Consider the following 17,704-nt stretch of genomic DNA (forward strand, 5'->3'; position numbering starts at 1 on the left):
GAAGTCATAGTTGTTGATAGTATGCAAAATGGAACTGCTTTTTGGATAGTTCATTGAGGTGTAATCGGGTCTGAATAAGGCTATGTGCGGTGAACAAACCGCTCTCGTTTTGACTAACTTCCTCTTTTAGAAAGATAACCAATAACTTGTCATCTCACTGGATGAACAGTTGCTCGGCGCGAAGATTATGAAAATCCAAACGATCGTTTCGTGGGGGAAATGAGAAACAGTAAATGCTGCGGACTGGCTACAAAAATTGTCTTCTACCGAGACTACTAACATCTGTAATACCACTCAACTCAAAACTGTCACTAGAGTGCAGAATAGGGCCTTAAAAAACGCTAATGACAATGGAAATGGGAATTGATATTTGGAGTCTTTACTATCACAGAGTCTTCAAGAGATCTTTAAGACATGGTACTATTAAAGTGTAATCGGATACTATAATCCAACTCCGAAAGCTCCCAAAATTACCACTGTATCCTCTCTGTACTGAGCATTACCATCAAAAACTCCCAAGCGCGCTCACAAACCCCAGCGAGAACACGTATGACGGTCGCAAAATAAAACGACGTGCAGTCCTACACACCTCGTCGTTTAGCAGCAATTGCAACGGTTGCAACCATCGCAATAACCAGGGGGGGGGGGGGGTTAGGGAAAACGAGAAGTGTTGAAAAATGAACAGAGGTTATGTGGATCAGCAGGATAGTCTAGAATGCCCAGTAAAATGTCAGATTTGAATTACAAATTTGACGGAAGTAGCTAAGCTGTCATTACTCAAGAACCCCTTTCAACCAAAATATCTTGGCTTATGGAGGCTTAAATCAACAACTGACCAACTCCCGTCCAATGAAAGTGACTTCTATTTATTAGGCCATTCTAAGTCGAACAGCCCCCTTGGATTGAAACGATTATTTTCAGCTAAAGTACCATATTCCACCAATTATACTCAGAGAAATACATCTCACTATAAGACCCGCTAATGTGATGTGAGATCTTGACTATGTTGTTACGGACTAATTTCACAACATTTCAGTATAAACGGCAATTCTTGTCATTAGCCTATTCTTTATTGTAATTCACACAGTAAATAGTTACGTTGACTTTTGTAGCACATTGCCATCTTGTGATCACAGCTTGCAGTTAGTATACCCCTTCCACTATTGACACCCTTATCAAACGTGCAATAACATCACATGTTTTGCTAAGGTACTAATTATGTAGTTGATCTCAGATTGATAATTACATATAATTATTCTCGGATAATACAATTGAAAGTCGGCAATTCACGATCCGACGGGATCACGATTCCAAACAGTGCCGATCTCTGCTTGGAATTACTTGGCAAGACATATACATTGCCTGACATATGTCTACTTTGAGACATTACATACCAGTATGTTTATCCGACGGTCCGCTCTTACATACCACTGATTAATGGGTTAACATGCAATTACGGTCATTGGAATGGATAGGATTGACGTATACCAATACAGGCTTAATTCCGAAGATGTTGCAATCCAACGAGATAATAACCAATTTTCGGCGATATGGAGCGTTCCAAGTCACTTGGAGGGGCTTTTTGGGATTGGCAAATTCGTATTTTAAACATTTCCGGAGTGAACTTATGCTTAGCATTTGATAGGGGTACACCAAGGCTATTGCGATACTCACCAATTAGAAATCTGTCGCATGCCGATAGGCAATATAGTTGCCGATAAGCTTCCTGGGTAACTTTGGGCAAACTCCGATAGTAATTTCTCTACAATGATTGTTCGTAGTTTGTAGGCTCCCAATTGTTTCAACCCCGGCCAGCATGCTGCTGGAAGAGCTGGAAGACCAGCCGTTGAACATGCATCTGGAAAAACGCAAATATTTTGTTGCGTGTTTCATCTGATGGGAAGTCTCTCCACTTTCTACGGCCCGGTTAAGCTAAAATGTAGATATGTTAAGGATTTGATGTTTGAGGCGAGGCTAGCATTGGGCTGCGATGGTGTGGAACAGCGTCGTGAAAATCGCAAGCCTCACGAGTGCACACAAATTTCTGAGATCGCAATTGGCCATTGTAATTACCTCTCAGGCTCGTGATTCAGTGTATCTCTACCAAAACCCTCTTGGTTTATGTCAATCTACATCTAATATAAGCCAACGGTACACTTCACCCGTCCTCCCCTCGCAGAGAACCATTCCACCACTGAAACAATTACTTCCGAGCCGTGAGTAGAAAATATCTGTACACTCCCAAAAAATGTTAAGCATTATTTGATTGTTCATGCTGCCGCTTAATTAATTTTGCCGTTTTGGGTTAAATGTGTTGCGTCTAAATTACACGCGTCATGTAGTACTGAAAGTGAAAAATTTCAGTGGCAGAGGGTATAGGATATGGAGATGCTGATCTGAGTACCACCAGAGAGGGTACAGTTTGCGACGGCGAGACTATTGCACTGAGACCGACATAGGACGGGATAGGACAGCTATTTGGCTCATTGTAATCTTTGCAATATCAATTTTGTGGTGGATCTGTGGTGAAGAGTGCTCGCTGTGGGGTATTGGGAAAACGGTTGACCAGATCCTTGTCTCCACAGTTCGCTATCTCGTCTTTTCATGGAACAAATCAAATTAGATGTATGCCATTAGGACTCCCACTGATAATAGGCGGATTCGTGGCATCTCAGCTCGGAGAAAGCCCGTTTGGTGTGAGCGACATCTGATTACGCCCACCTCATTTCATCCCTTAAATTTGGCCCACAAAGCCAAAAAAATATTTCGACGCTTATGATTTCGAGACGATTCGCAATGCCAAAGTTTAATATTATTGGCGGGGAATCATGGCAAGAGCAGATGTTTGGCTAGAGGGTGGAAAGAAGTGGTTCTAGAGATAAGAGGTTGTGCTACAATAATGGCCAGGAAAGTTAAAAATAAAGTAGTCTCACTTCTGGATAATGGTCACTATTCATCTATAGAACAACTGAGGTGATCGGTAGTAAAGTAGTATCTCACAGCTATTGTTTGTATGGAGGTAGGTTACTGGGCAAAGTTTTTTTTGGGGAACTGTTTAAATGCATAAAGACAATTTTGAAGCTAAACAGGCAGCTTGAGCTACCGCCTGGGGCTTTGCATGTATTTCTATTGCATCTGAAGGTTTCAGGGTGACAGGATCCAAGCACTGAAACTCACTGTCAGTGCATGATAGTGAAAAGTGATTGGGTCATGGTAACAAGGGGTGCTTCCGGTGCTCGTCCCCGCATGAAGTTGTGGTTTGAAGGTACTTCAAACGGTAGAAGTAGTATGGTTACAGTGGTGCCGTGAGGGACCATCTCATTATATCTAAGAGAAGTCATTGTTCTGCTCTGTAGTCAGATATGATCTACGGAGAGGATTAGGATGCATAACGGGACATGAATGATATCTGTGAATGACTGTGGATGACTGTATAATCATGTCTTTCTGAACGTAGTACAGTAGGATTTGGAACCATTTATTGCCCTGCAAAACTTTGGTGGTTCTGTTGAGCCAGTAAAATTTAATGTCTTGTAATGTACTAGAACACTAGATTTAGATTTTTTTTTTTTTTCCTTAGGCACCATCATACGTTCTTAATAGTCGTCTCCCACACCTTCCCTCAGAGTGTGCTCGAGATGCATTCTAAATTCCACAGCATTAGAGGAGAGGCATAATTAAGTATTGTTGCGCTCATTAATATTAATTTTATTATTGTGATAGTTCGTATTGTATTCGTATTGTCTGGGATTACTATATTCAAGAAATGGTTATTTTTTGTGGTACCTATTATTTAGTCAAGCTGGTGACATTTATTGTAGGCGTCATGTAGTTAACTATTCCTTTATTGCCATTATCAAGCTGCCATTATCAAAATATTCTTATTACTGCATTAATTGCCCTACAGAGTAGTCAATTTGCAATATTTTCTCTACCCGATCTCTTTCCCGTCTACCAACGTAGCCCATTCCTAGCATCCCAATGACGTCTCTAGCTGTGCCTGTGCCTCTTCCAATTCCTCTGGACGTCTACGCCTCCACGGCTTCTGGCATTGTCTGGGTCCTCTTCCATCTCTCTTTCGCCGCTAATTGCTCCTCCTCTCGCTGCGCTGACGACGTTTTTTTTTTTTCTCATCCACTGTTTTTTGCACCACTGCCAGCAACTTCCAGCGAAAGCTCTCATTGTTTTTTTTTTCGCATTCTGCCGGTACCACTATTCTTTTTTGGCTTACCCATCGACGACGGCGACGACGCCATACAGATAAATAAATAAAGAAATATATATTTATAATCTATATAATTTATAACTTTATAAATTTATAAAAGTAAATATATAAATATATATATACTTTTCTGGTCATTTTAATAGGTTTGTTGCTACAACTTGAAAAGAATTGCCCTTTAATCCATTTTATACCCATTCTTTTCATAGTCCACATCCTTGCACTTTTTTCACCTTTCGTCGCTCTTTCACAGTCTTCCTTCTCCCTCCCCTCCCGCTTCGGTGCCCTCCCACAGTTGGCCTTATCTCGCTCGCCGTGTTTTCCTCACCCCCCAGCACGGCTCCCTCCTTTTCCCCCTAAATATCTTTTTTTTTCTACCGCCAACGTCCTTACGGAGCTAGCGAGAAAAAAACGTCCACCAGCAGTCGTTGAAGAGCACAGTTCTTTCCCAAACCATTATAGCAGTTGTCCAGATTATAGGATAAGAAACATCCAAGTCGCTCTTTATAGCACCAGCAAAGTCTCGGCGAACCTCTCATCGTCTTTTGCTCCCCAAAGGCGTGTTTTTCCCGTTGTTATCAAAGGTGTTCTTTCAGGGGTCACTGAAATTTCGCTGATTCTCCTGGTTTACAACCACGACAACCACACAAGACGGGATAGAAACGTCGTTTCAGTCGGGTTTCTCACGCTTTAATCGCGTTTCCAGTGGTTTGAACCTACAACGATACCGGTAGTGTCGTTAAATACTGAAACTTTTGGTTTCTTATCGTCTTTCCATCAAGGTCTTCCACTGTGACTACCAGTAGTAACAATTACCGCCGTTGCTAAAAGTCAAGTCGTTTGTACCAAAACAACTCGGTTCCCCAATCACCACCAAATCCTTAGTTCATGCCCTCTTCCGACAGCGTCTCGCTTGACAACAGACCAGTGTCCAACCAGTCATTTTCTGCATTCAGCGGTGCCTTTGCCAACGTTCCTACTGCTGTCGTCCTTCCCATGTCCAACCACTACAACAACAATAGTCATAACAATAGCCACTTTCCACAGTTGATTCCAGGTCAAGACGTGTATGGTGGTATGGCTCATGGCCAGATGCCTTTGCCCTTGTCGCTGCCCTCAAAAAGAAGAACTCCAGCAGTTCCTGTTGTGGCTGCCGTATCTCCTCCTATGAAGAAGAAGAGAGGAAGACCGCCAAAGGCCAGCTCTCTCACCAACAAGATCACCACCACACTCAATATCAATGTCAATACTTCTCCCTTGAGCAGCAGCCCTACGGCTGAGTCCAATTCCAATCAGATTGTCAAGAGAGGTGCTCCTGATTTCTTCACTCCGTTGATGAGAGTATCTCCTACGTCAAGAACCAAGAGAAAGAGAAAGAACTCCAGCAGCTCGTCATTGGGAAGTTCTCCCACTTTAACGAAGAAGAACAAGCTGCTGGCATCATTCAGCTCAGGTTTGGGCAAAAACATGAATCATAATCAGAGCCAAATGACTAACATGTTGGTAACTCCTTTATCAACTGCTATTAACGGCTCAACTTTCACTCCATATCACCAGATCAACGCTAAAACTCTTGATAACATCTCGATGATTACTTCAGATCATTCAAATATCCATTCTACAAATTCCAGTAGCCCTATGTTAGGTGGAAATATGCACAGTCTTGCTTCTGGAGGACCGGTTCCTTACTACAACACTCCACCTCTGTCGACAGTGAAGAACCAGTTTCCTAACTACTTGAATACTCCTAACTTTGACTCGAGCAAAATAGACTTTGCTACTCCGTCACAGGATGAACTGAACCAGAGAAATAGTATCATAGTAAACCAGGCATACTTGAATGGAACTCCAACTCCTCTTGGAGACAGACAGGATTCTAGAAACCTGGATCAGCAAGTTTCTCCAACTAACGACAACTTGCTTCCGCCTGTTTCACTTCATTCTAGTGGCAACAATAGTACAGGTAAGAACGTCTATAGTAATGGCTCTCCTTACAGAAACACGTCTACATCTTCGAGTGGATCCTCTGTATCTCTTCATTCATCTACCACCACTCTCTCTGCCAATAACTCACGCAAGTCTACTCTTGCAAATGTTAAAGAAGAGGAAGATCATGATGTTTCTGCTGCAACATCATTGAACTCTACTGTTGGCAACTCTAGAATAACAAAGGATTTTTCGCTTTCAAGCTCGTCGTCCAACGATTTTCTGCTTAAATTGACCATTGATGATCTGGGTAAAGCAGTGTTATCTGACTTCTTTAACATGGATCAGAAGCCTACTGATACTAATACCAGTACCATTGAGGAAGCTAAGGTCTCTGAAAGCGCCGCTACTGCTGTAAACTCTTCAGTTTCAGCACCAGAACCAGAAATTGGCAGTCAGTTCTTAAACAGAAAAGCCCAGACTCCTCCACCCGTGTTAAAATCCAGGTTAACCCATGTTAACTCTGTAATTGGCATAGAGGCTCAATACATGTCTGGCAGTTTGTCTCCAGCTCTTGCAGTGGAAAATACTGAAGAACAGTCCCTGGCTATGCAAAACCGTCCTAACCTTTTGAGAAGACATAATTCAGATTTCACGGGCGTTGCAGCTTCGAGCATACTTACTCAGCAGTCCAACCCTATGGCATCTATTAACGAGAACTATTACTCTGGCAACTCTCAATTGCAAGTTCCAAGTAATGGAGTACAATTGCCACAGACTCCAAACTATAAGGAGAACTACTTATATTCTAACACAGGATTGACGCCAAACAGTAATTTGACGTTCAACTTGACACCACAGTTCAATTCTATGATGTACTCCATGATGAACATAAACTCACCTCAACAGAAAAAGGGGTTACATAACAGTCAACAATTCTTCATGAATCAGGAGTTTTTCATGAATGGTGGTGCTTCCAATGATGGCCTGGCTATGATGGACCAGAGTGGAAATAGTACTCAGCAGCTGTTCAACTCTCAGGACTATGCCCAGGACCAAATGCAACAGGAATTGATGGAGCAACAATCACAACAACAACAAGATCAACAACATCAGCAACAACAAGCCAGTGTAAATGTCACAGACTTGATGAGCAGTCAGCAAGAGAAAGAGATTGCCGTTGAGATCAAGCCTACACTGGATTCAATACCTAGTAGCGTGTCTTCCGAATCAGTATCTAATAGTGAAGACTCTGGAGATGCCAGACTTGCCCTTAGGAAGATCATCCATGTCAAGAGGAGGTAAGTCCGGCTTTTTGTAGCATATTTTTGTTATTGGGTGTACTGCTGGCTAGTCTACGTCTACAATTCAATTCTATCTACATGGAGACTTCCGTCTCATTTCTACCATTAAGATTTCATTTCTTCAACGTCACATTCATATGTCGGTTTAGGGCCGGCGCAACTTCTATCTTACATGGCCAGCAAGTTTGCAACGTAGACACCACAGAGAACTCCTGGTTTGCGGCCAACTATTCATTTACTATTAGTTTTTAGAGCATTTACTTCTTTTTATAAATTGCTAAGGCATATATCATTAAGTTTTTTTCCCGTTCATAGACATTAAATGACTCATTGAAAGAGTTGCTTGTAGGTAGAGAGAATTGAAGTTCTCGTAACTTCTACAATCAGCTTCGAGTAGGTCCAACTATTTTAGATTTTAACAGATTTTTTTGCCAAACTGGATAATAATGTTAAAAATAATGATAAGAAAATTCTAAAAGGACCTTCGAGTTTGCAATAGCCATCAGAAGAGGTATTTCAAAGTGAAATTTCATTTGTGGTTCGTATTCAAACAAATGGTGGGTTCATCTGAGGTTGGATCATGGTTCGTTCCGTATTTGTCATGACGACGAATCGATGATCGCAATCGCAACACGGCGAAAGGTCACTAAAAATGTGTTGATATGATGCAAGTGTCAAAATGGAGTGACCAGGGGTCGAGGTACGTGTCATTGTTTGATATGTTTAGTTCCACGTTAACGTTTTATAGAGGGGGCTCAAATTACAAAGAACCATACTCTGTTATGCTGGACTCTACAACAAGGCTGCGAAATATGCAACAGAACAACTACAGGGGCTCTCCGCAATGCACCACCGAGCGCCAAGGAAGAATGCGGTGATTTGTTCTTAAGTTGCTACTGCAAATGGAAATTTGTTGGTTGTGCGAGAGGGTGGGTGGTGTGTTGGTGCGGTCATAAGTTCTTAGCGTCAATTGAAAGGTCAATGCAACCTCTTGGTAAAGCTCGTAAAACTTTACGAATTATGGATCGTACGGTCTGTTTTTTTGTCTGGGCCATAAAATCAGCGTGGGGCTCGGCTGAAGAAGAGAAATAGAGATGTAGCCGGCATCGACTTTTTTTTCAACAATTGAAACAATAGACTAAAAAACCCGTTAATGAAAAAGGTTTAAAGGAGTTTTGTCTACCCCTTGAATTTGACATGCAATCTTTATATATTTAGTAGCATTTTGTACGGTAGTACAGTGGTGTAATCGCATACGCGTTTTCTTGTTTTCTTGCTCGCACGGTAGATTTTTTCTCATTAATCTCAGTTAGGCTCTCTATGACAAGCCGCAGAGCAGTGAACTTTCTCTCGCTAATTTCAGTGAGGCTATCTCACCATCCACACTTACAACACTACACTTTCTCTCACTAATTCCACCGAGCCTCTCTAAACAACTCGGACCGCTAAGCACTGTACTTTCTATCACTTTTCAGTATACCTCTTCCTAACCTATAAATACACTAAAATTTCTCTCGGTAATTCGAATACGGCTCTCTCTACCATCCACGCACACCACTAAACTATCTCTCACTAATTCCAATGAACTTATCTAACCATCCAAACCATCTCTCACTAATAATCCCACTGAACCTAACCTCACCCACACACCACTACATTTTCTCTCACTAATTCCAATGAAAGCTCTCTCTAACCAACACAACACACTACATATTCTAACTGTAACTCTTTTCAACCTCATCCACACACTACTATACTTACTTTTACCACCACACAATGTTTGCCGCACACATTCTTATTTGAACATCCTGCACCACAGCAACATCCTGCCCCCACCTCCCAACTCTCATTTAGCTGCAAATTTTTATCCACTTGATCCCATCTTTGTTTTATTTTTTTCGCACCCCCCCACCACCACAACCACAACCCACAACCAAACTTATCAGTTACCCGGACATCAAGCACTCTACTTTTTTACAATTCTCACTCAACCCTCAAATTATCGAGTCCTGTATATAACTTTAAACCTTTTCACCCATACACGACCTTTTTCTGTCCTGAAAAATTTTCCAAAATGTTCCTGTTCGCAAGGGTGCATCGTCAGCGGTTATAAAAGTTTTTCACTTCGCTCTTCTCTTATTTATCTCTTAAAGAGCTCTCCTTTCCTTTTCTTCTTCAGTTGTTGATAACAAACATATAGAATTCGTCATGTCTCACAGAAAGTTCGAAGCCCCAAGACACGGTTCCCTTGGTTTCCTCCCAAGAAAGAGAGCTGCCAAGCACCAAGGTAGAGTTAAGTCATTCCCAAAGGATGTTAAGTCCAAGCCAGTTGCTTTGACTGCTTTCCTCGGTTACAAGGCCGGTATGACCACCATTGTCAGAGACTTGGACCGTCCAGGTTCTAAGATGCACAAGCGTGAGGTTGTTGAGGCTGCCACTGTTGTTGACACTCCACCATTGGTTATCGTTGGTGTTGTTGGTTACGTCGAGACCCCAAGAGGTTTGAGATCTTTGACCACCGTCTGGGCTGAACACTTGTCCGAGGAAGTCAGAAGAAGATTCTACAAGAACTGGTACAAGTCTAAGAAGAAGGCTTTCACCAAGTACTCTGCTAAGTACGCTCAAGACGGTGCTCAAATCGAGAGAGAATTGGCCAGAATCAAGAAGTACGCTTCTGTTGTCAGAGTTTTGGCTCACACCCAAATCAAGAAGACCCCATTGTCCCAAAAGAAGGCTCACTTAGCTGAAATCCAAGTCAACGGTGGTTCCGTCTCCGACAAGGTTGACTGGGCTAGAGAGCACTTCGAGAAGACCGTCTCTGTTGACTCTGTTTTCGAGCAAAACGAGATGATCGATGTCGTTGCTGTCACCAAGGGTCACGGTTTCGAGGGTGTTACCCACAGATGGGGTACCAAGAAGCTTCCTAGAAAGACCCACAGAGGTTTGAGAAAGGTTGCTTGTATTGGTGCTTGGCATCCAGCCAACGTTAACTGGACTGTTGCCAGAGCCGGTCAAAACGGTTACCACCACAGAACCTCTATCAACCACAAGGTTTACAGAGTTGGTTCCGGTGCTGACGAGTCCAACGGTGCTACTGAGTTCGACAGAACCCAGAAGACCATCAACCCATTGGGTGGTTTCGTTAGATACGGTAACGTCAAGAACGACTTCGTCTTGGTTAAGGGTTCTATCCCAGGTATCAAGAAGAGAGTTGTCACCTTGAGAAAGTCCTTGTACGTCGACACCTCCAGAAGAGCTTTGGAGCAAGTCAACTTAAAGTGGATCGACACTGCCTCCAAGTTCGGTAAGGGTAGATTCCAAACTCCAGCTGAGAAGCACGCTTTCTTGGGTACCTTGAAGAAGGACTTGGAGAACTAAATGGTTTAGCTGTTTAAATTTTCTGGGGACTTGATCTCTTAGTATCTTTGTAAAGCAAAAAGGGGCTCATGAGTTGATTTATTTAGTAGGTATTTATTGAATGATAAGCAAAGGGCATCTTTTAATGAGTTGTTGTAGGAAGAGTGTGTAGAAGAGGAGGAATTATTGTATTTAATCTTTAAAGATGAGTACATGATGTTAAATGAATAGTAATAGGAGTATGATAAAGAAGATATGAGTCAAGTGAATTATGAGTGATGTTGAGTTAATGGTTGAGTTTCAAATTCTTTGATGATAAAGAATGCATTTGAAGAGGATTCTTATAAGGGATTTTGGCCAAAAAAATGCATTTTTAATAGCGTAAACCCAACTTTATTAATGTTAACCCTATACAGATGGACGAAGAAATATGAAACCACCATTTTATAGAGAACACCAAAGAAAAGAGTTCAATTGAGTTTTTATATCAATAAATATAAATAAATAAAAGTTATCCCAATTGCACAGAACGACCCTAACCAGTGGTAATACCCTTTGTCCACATCCACACACATTTCACATATTGAAGTCATAAATTAACCGAATAAATATATGCAAAAATATAATGAATAAATACTTCCATAAAACAAACCGAATAAATATTCTTCAAAATAGATAAATAAACTTCAGAATTATAAACTTCAGAATTATAAACTTCAGAAATACACCCATAAATAAAACAATACTCTCATAAATTACTCCCAAGGATAATCCGAATAAATACTCCCATAAATTCCCATAAATATACTCATAAATAGTGGCATTAATAAACCGAATAAATACACTCATAAATACCCCTAATTACACAACCAAGAAACTTGATAATAAACTTCAGAAATACGCACATAACCATAAATACCCCCCTAATAAACTTTAAAATAAGCTCATGAATAAACTTCCGATAAACTTATAAATATTTCCATAAAACTTCCCATAAATAATCACCATATTAAACTTCATAAATACTCCCATTAATACTCTTGTAATAAACAAATACTCTCGTAAATTACTCTCATTAATACCCCCATAATTACTCCCATAAATAATCACATACATAATCACATACGTATATAATCACATACGTACACCCATAAAAACTCAAATTACCCCCATTAACACCCCCCATAACACACCAATAAATTATTCCCATAAATTATCCCATAAATACCCCCAATTACTCCCTAATACACTCATCTCTCTCCCATCACATACAGATGATGTCTCTTCGCACTTCAAAGATCCCATTCATTTCTATCAATTTTTGTCCAATTTCTACAAAATTAACCCTAAACCTCCCCAGCACCACTGTCATCACTCCCACCAACTTTCACCTCTCCACCATCTCTCCTACCCCCATTATCTCCCTCCTTATCCCATATCTTCAAAAGCTCTCCAAAATTTTTCACCCATTATATGTCACGTGACTGAAAAATTTTGGAGCTCATCTCCATTCTTATAACCATGGAGATGATTAGTGGTTTATAGGAGTTATGTTCTTGATAAACTTTGCATTCTCGGCTGTTTAGTGCTTGTAGTCAACCATAACATCCGCAGAAACTTTGCCCTCGCAAGAATCCGGACATGTCGTCGTCTAGACAGAGAGTATCTCAGGTACGAAATCCAACTTTACCATCTCAAACCACTCCAGAACAGAGGTATTGGAGAGGATACACAAGTCCCCAACTTATTAAGGAAAACCACCCTATCACACACATTCACTTCAACCCAGCTTCACCCAATGACTTCGCCATCACGTCGTCCACAAGAATTCAGGTGTTTTCCTCCAAAACAAGACAAGTAATAAAGACTTTCTCAAGGTTTAAAGATGTAGTATACTCCGGTGAGTTCAGATACGATGGTAAACTATTGGTGGCAGCAGATGCTACCGGGTTGGTTTCGATCTATGACAGTTACCAGCCCCGTAACTTGCTTGTCAGCTTGAATCCTTCTTCGCATCCAACACATGTAGCCAAATTTCACCCTACCATTGGTAACCAATTGATTACCGGATCGGACGACAGAATCGTTCGTTTATACGATATTTCCCAGACAACTAAGGGCCCTATCATAGAGTTCAACGACTCCTACCACGGAGACTATATAAGAAGTGCCAGTTTCATACCTGGAAATCCAAACTTGGTTGCAACCGGTTGTTACGATGGAATAGTAAGAATATTCGACACCAGACTGTCTTCAACCAATAACCAACAGCTCATTGCACAATTCAGACAGAATAACCCAGTAGAAGATGTGCTTGCACTCTCTCCAACCACTTTAGTAAGTGCTGGTGGACCACAAGTGAAAGTATGGGACTTGTCCAGAGGTTCCCAGATCAAAGAATTGAATAATTTTACCAAGACAGCAACAACTCTTCACAATACCGGAGACAGAGGCTTGTTGGTTGGTTCTTTGGATGGTCATGTCAAGATCTTCGATTACACAACTTCCAACTGGGACGTTAAGTTTGGCTGGAAGTTCGGTAGTGGAGGAGTCTTGGCTTGTGCCGTTTCTCCAGCTGCTAACAACCACAAGCATTTCGTAACCGGTTTAACATCGGGTTTGATCTCTATTCGTACCAGAAAGACAGAACCAAAGGTCAAGCAGGGAGTCAAGCAAGAAAAGTCTAATGCATACAACAGAATGATGAGAGGAAAGGACTACTTGGGAGAAGAAGAGCATCGTGTGGTCACTTCAAGCACTACACAGACCAAGAAATTGAAACAGTTTGAAAAGCACTTGAACTCCTTCCGTTGGGCAGAAGCCTTGGATAGTGCTTTTGCATCGGGATTACCAAAGGAACACACCATCACCGTATTGAATGAGTTGAAGAAGAGAGGAAAGATCAGAATCTCCTTATACGGCAGAGACGAGATCTCTTTATTACCAATCTTGCAATGGTTCATCAAGAACTTGGAAGATGTCAGATCATTCAGCTTGATATGTGACTATATTGCAGTAATCTTGGAGATGTACGGGTCATTAATCGATTCAAGTGTGGTATTGGAAGAGTGCTTTGCCAACTTATTGAAGAGAATTAACATCGAAATCAAGAAATGCAGAGAGGCTAACGAGATCGGTGGTATGTTGGAGCTTCTCACAGTATAGATTAGAATAGCATTCATTACGTTAATCCTATAGTACATATATAATACATTGCATTGATATCATGATTGGTTTTGGAAATAGAGTTTGTATCAAAATGGGGGGTTACCACCGTCTCCTCTTCTTCTTCTTCCGTCTGTTCTCATTCTCTTTCGCCAATTTAGAAGTAACCACTTCTCTGCAATGGTCCGAACAGAACCATTTGATCTTGCCTGTAGAGTATTTCAATGCTTCAACCCGGTTGAGCAAGCCTACGCATTTGTAATGGAACCATTCTCCGTTCGGACATGAGTCCTCGTTGTCACAGGCGATCATGTCACCGAAGGAACCCTGTTTACAGAAACAGTATTTGTTAGAGTCTTCACTCTGGATATCGTTTGATGTAGCAGCTTTATCAAAAACTGGCGTTGTTACCACTACTTTTTTCTCCTTCTTGGTTGGTTGAACGGGTATTGGCTTTGATTGCTCGATCTTAGGTTTCCTTATCTTCAACTTCAACTTGTTTTTGGGATGTTTGTGCGGTATCTTCAATACCAACTTCAATCCCGAAGATTTATTGGTATTGCTATTGTTATTCTCAACTTCGGTGCTATTCTTTTGAAGAGCATCCTCATACTTGTTCAATTCATCCTGTTCTTTCTGTGCCTCTAATTGGGATATTAATGGATTCTCCTTGTAGTGCTCTATCAACTGTTTTCGTAGCACGGCTTTGTCCAGATCAACTTCGCTTGAGCGGTTTATTCTAGACTCGTGAATCTGCTGTAGTTGTGCCAATTCGTCACTAAGCCCGATTTTATGCGTTATTAACTGGTTTTTTAATGCTCTGAGTTCTTGGATTGACTCGAGATCGAGCTTACGGATCTTAGCCCGTATATCTACTATGCTAGACACGATATCTGATTTATTACTTAAGCTTTCTTTGTCCCCTTCATGTTGCAACCGCAATAGCAACTCATGAAGTCGCTCTTTCTCCTTATTCACGGCAATGTTACAGGACTGAACAAGCCAAAGAGAACGGATGACATCGCAGGGTAAATGGTCGATGGTGGATATGAAAGAATTGTTGATCGACGAGGATTGTATCACTACCGTCTCCATGGTCGTATTTTGTTGTGAATGGTTGATATGCCAATGGTATCTCTTGTGATATTTATCTTATCACTAAAAATAAGTCTCTTCTATTCTGTTCTTTCTCGTGTTGTATTCTTTGTTGTATCGATGATCTTTATTGCTCTTATCCTCTTCGTACTATTCGAAGTTTCAGTAGTATATCTTAACTTTACCTATGATCTTATGTGTATGTATGACAATAACGATCTTGTTTATAAGTAGCTTCTCCTAAAGGTACGATAAACGCTGTTTGCTTCTGTGTATTTCTTGTTTTTCGATTTTTATTTTAATTAAACTCTTTTCTGTTTCACAATCTTCTCTGTTAACTGAATTTCGATGTAACTTATATGCTTTCTTGTTACGACGATCTATTCTCTTGTGAATCTATGATCCTATGATCGCTGTGATTCTTTCTATGAAAATAGTATGGAATTTCTTGATAGTTTGGTGATCTCTGTCGTTTCTATAAGGTATAGGCCTTCTTGTGGCTATGCTGATTCTTATATTTTTTCTTTTTCTGACGATCTCTGTTTCGTACTTATCTTTAGTGACTATTCTTTTTGTACTTAAAAGCGATCTCTATTGATAAGACTATTATTCCTTTCAAGATGTAGAACGATCTTCCTGGTAAATTGAATTCTCTTTCTACTTATAAGAATCTCTTTGATATTATGAATCCCTTGTATACACTATATCACATATATTACCTATCTTTTCTCTATTGATATTACTATTGCTTAATATCACTCCAATTTATTTCAGATCTATTCGTGATATCGTTTCTTACCCACTATATGGACAGCAAAAACACCACCAAACACTCTCTACAATTACAAATTTCTCTCTAATCTACTCATATACACCGTATATACACCATATACACCCATAAAATCTCCAATTTATGCACTTTCCACACTCTTCTACCTACTTTTCACTAAAGAAATACATTCATAAACACTAACAATTGATTCTTACGGAAGCTAAAAAATTCTTTATTTACGAAATCTGTCGTTCCTGCATATACTCGGGCTGCAATTGTGATGGTTATGGATGGCATATAGTCCCACATATATAATGTAAGGAGTTATAGAGAATTGCAGCAATTCTGTAACTCCTCTGTCATAACTATTGTTTATTTATTTGATATTTACCTCTTTTCAAAGTAAGAAACCTCAGTAGTTACACGATGTTGGCTTAGAACTTTATTTTAGTCAGCAGGTTTTTATTTTGCCCTCTTCCTTCTCGTGTGAGTTTAATTTACCACCGGAATGTGGCCACAAACAGCCCTTCCCCCGAGCCAGTAACTGCAGTAAATGCGGTGCCCTGGCCGTTCCTACAAAACGAGCAATTTGCTGCAACAACCACTATAGCCACTGGGTCCATTTGCTGCCCAGAAAATTCAACAACTGGTGAAATCAAGACTTTTGCAACGGCCGGGGCCATCTGGTGAAGAAAAAAATTCTGGAGAGTTATTCAAAGGGGTGGATATATATAAGAGCCTGTGGTCTCGCTGTGTGTCTCTATGTTGGGCCCATAATGTTGCCTGAGGCCGTGCTTAATTCTAAATATGGTCAAATTACATGCAAGAGATGATGCCTGTCAAAGCGGAAATAATTATAACGGCGAAGATTTACCTGCTAGGATCTCGGCAGTATTCGTGATTTTTGCAGTATCAGCACTTGGGTCTTTTCTTCCCTTGGTAACATCGCGATGCCCGTCGCTCAGACTTCCTTCCTGGTGCTTCTTTGTAACCAGATACTTCGGAAGTGGAGTTATTGTGGCCACAGCCTTTATTCATTTGCTAGCTGAAGGAAATGTAGCTTTAAGCAACCCGTGCTTGGGTGGAATTTTTGATGCTTACCCATGGTCTTCCGGTATAGCACTCATGGGTGTTTTTGTAATGTTTCTATTCGACATAGTAGCCCATAAACATATTCAAATGAAAATACGCAGTGGTCCGGTTGATGTGATTAAAGAAAGTAATGAAGCTGGTGATGTCATAGTTGAAGAAGATATTCTGGATTCCAGTAGAGATACCGTTTCAAAAAGCCAATTTCTTCATACAGTGAATTCAACTCAACCATCTACAATTCTAAAAACAGAGCAGCAAGTCATGTACATCCAGATAGTTAATGCATTTGTGCTTGAATTTGGTATTGTATTTCACTCTGTATTTGTTGGTTTATCTTTGGCTATTGCTGGCGACGAATTCAAAGCACTCTATGTTGCAATTGCCTTTCATCAAATGTTTGAGGGTTTGGGTTTAGGTACAAGATTTGCCATGACCCAGTGGCCAAAAAACAAGGGCTATTACCCGTGGTTGTTGTCCTTGGCATATAGTTTGACCACTCCAGTTGCAATTGCCATTGGAATTGGTGTGAGGAAGACCTACCCACCAGGATCCAGAACGGCGCTCATTACTACTGGGGTTTTCGATAGTATTTGTGCTGGAGTTTTGATATATAACAGTCTTGTTGATCTCATGGCTTATGATTTCATGTATTCAGGGGAGTTTGATTCTGATGACAATATGAATAGAGAGTTCGGAGCGTTTTTCTTTTTGAGTTTGGGAGGCTTTGCCATGGCCCTTATTGGTAGATGGGCCTGAGTTGATTATATATTG

At 40.7% G+C, this 17,704-nt stretch overlaps 5 protein-coding genes across 5 annotated transcripts; 4 read left to right on the forward strand and 1 right to left on the reverse strand. All coding sequences in view use genetic code 12, as the record gives it.

Moving 5' to 3' along the window:
* The first annotated feature begins 4,691 nt into the window (after positions 1 to 4,691).
* Positions 4,692 to 7,784, forward strand: RJT20DRAFT_37913 (uncharacterized protein). Its single transcript, XM_064919921.1, has one exon. The coding sequence runs from the start codon at positions 5,111 to 5,113 to the stop codon at positions 7,451 to 7,453; it is 2,343 nt and encodes a 780-aa protein (XP_064775289.1). The 5' UTR covers positions 4,692 to 5,110; the 3' UTR covers positions 7,454 to 7,784.
* Positions 7,785 to 9,369: 1,585 nt separating this feature from the next.
* On the forward strand, positions 9,370 to 10,849 carry RPL3 (60S ribosomal protein uL3). The gene has a single exon (XM_064919922.1). It carries the CDS (start codon positions 9,661 to 9,663, stop codon positions 10,828 to 10,830), a length of 1,170 nt encoding a protein of 389 aa, XP_064775290.1. The 5' UTR covers positions 9,370 to 9,660; the 3' UTR covers positions 10,831 to 10,849.
* A 1,164-nt stretch (positions 10,850 to 12,013) lies between these two features.
* Positions 12,014 to 14,031, forward strand: UTP15 (snoRNA-binding rRNA-processing protein). Its single transcript, XM_064916996.1, has one exon. It carries the CDS (start codon positions 12,451 to 12,453, stop codon positions 13,972 to 13,974), a length of 1,524 nt encoding a protein of 507 aa, XP_064775291.1. The 5' UTR covers positions 12,014 to 12,450; the 3' UTR covers positions 13,975 to 14,031.
* A 45-nt stretch (positions 14,032 to 14,076) lies between these two features.
* Positions 14,077 to 15,069, reverse strand: RJT20DRAFT_134504 (uncharacterized protein; the record flags this gene model as incomplete). Its single annotated transcript, XM_064918330.1, has 1 exon — positions 14,077 to 15,069. One exon carries the CDS (start codon positions 15,067 to 15,069, stop codon positions 14,077 to 14,079), a length of 993 nt encoding a protein of 330 aa, XP_064775292.1.
* A 1,579-nt stretch (positions 15,070 to 16,648) lies between these two features.
* On the forward strand, positions 16,649 to 17,689 carry RJT20DRAFT_145053 (Zinc/iron permease; the record flags this gene model as incomplete). The annotated part of the gene is made up of 1 exon (XM_064918772.1): positions 16,649 to 17,689. The coding sequence occupies one exon, from the start codon at positions 16,649 to 16,651 to the stop codon at positions 17,687 to 17,689; it is 1,041 nt and encodes a 346-aa protein (XP_064775293.1).
* Positions 17,690 to 17,704: the final 15 nt, after the last annotated feature.

This window comes from Scheffersomyces xylosifermentans, assembly GCF_036884685.1.
Source record: "Scheffersomyces xylosifermentans strain CBS 12540 chromosome Unknown RJT20scaffold_3, whole genome shotgun sequence".
In the NCBI taxonomy this organism is placed as follows: Eukaryota; Fungi; Ascomycota; class Pichiomycetes; order Serinales; family Debaryomycetaceae; genus Scheffersomyces; species Scheffersomyces xylosifermentans.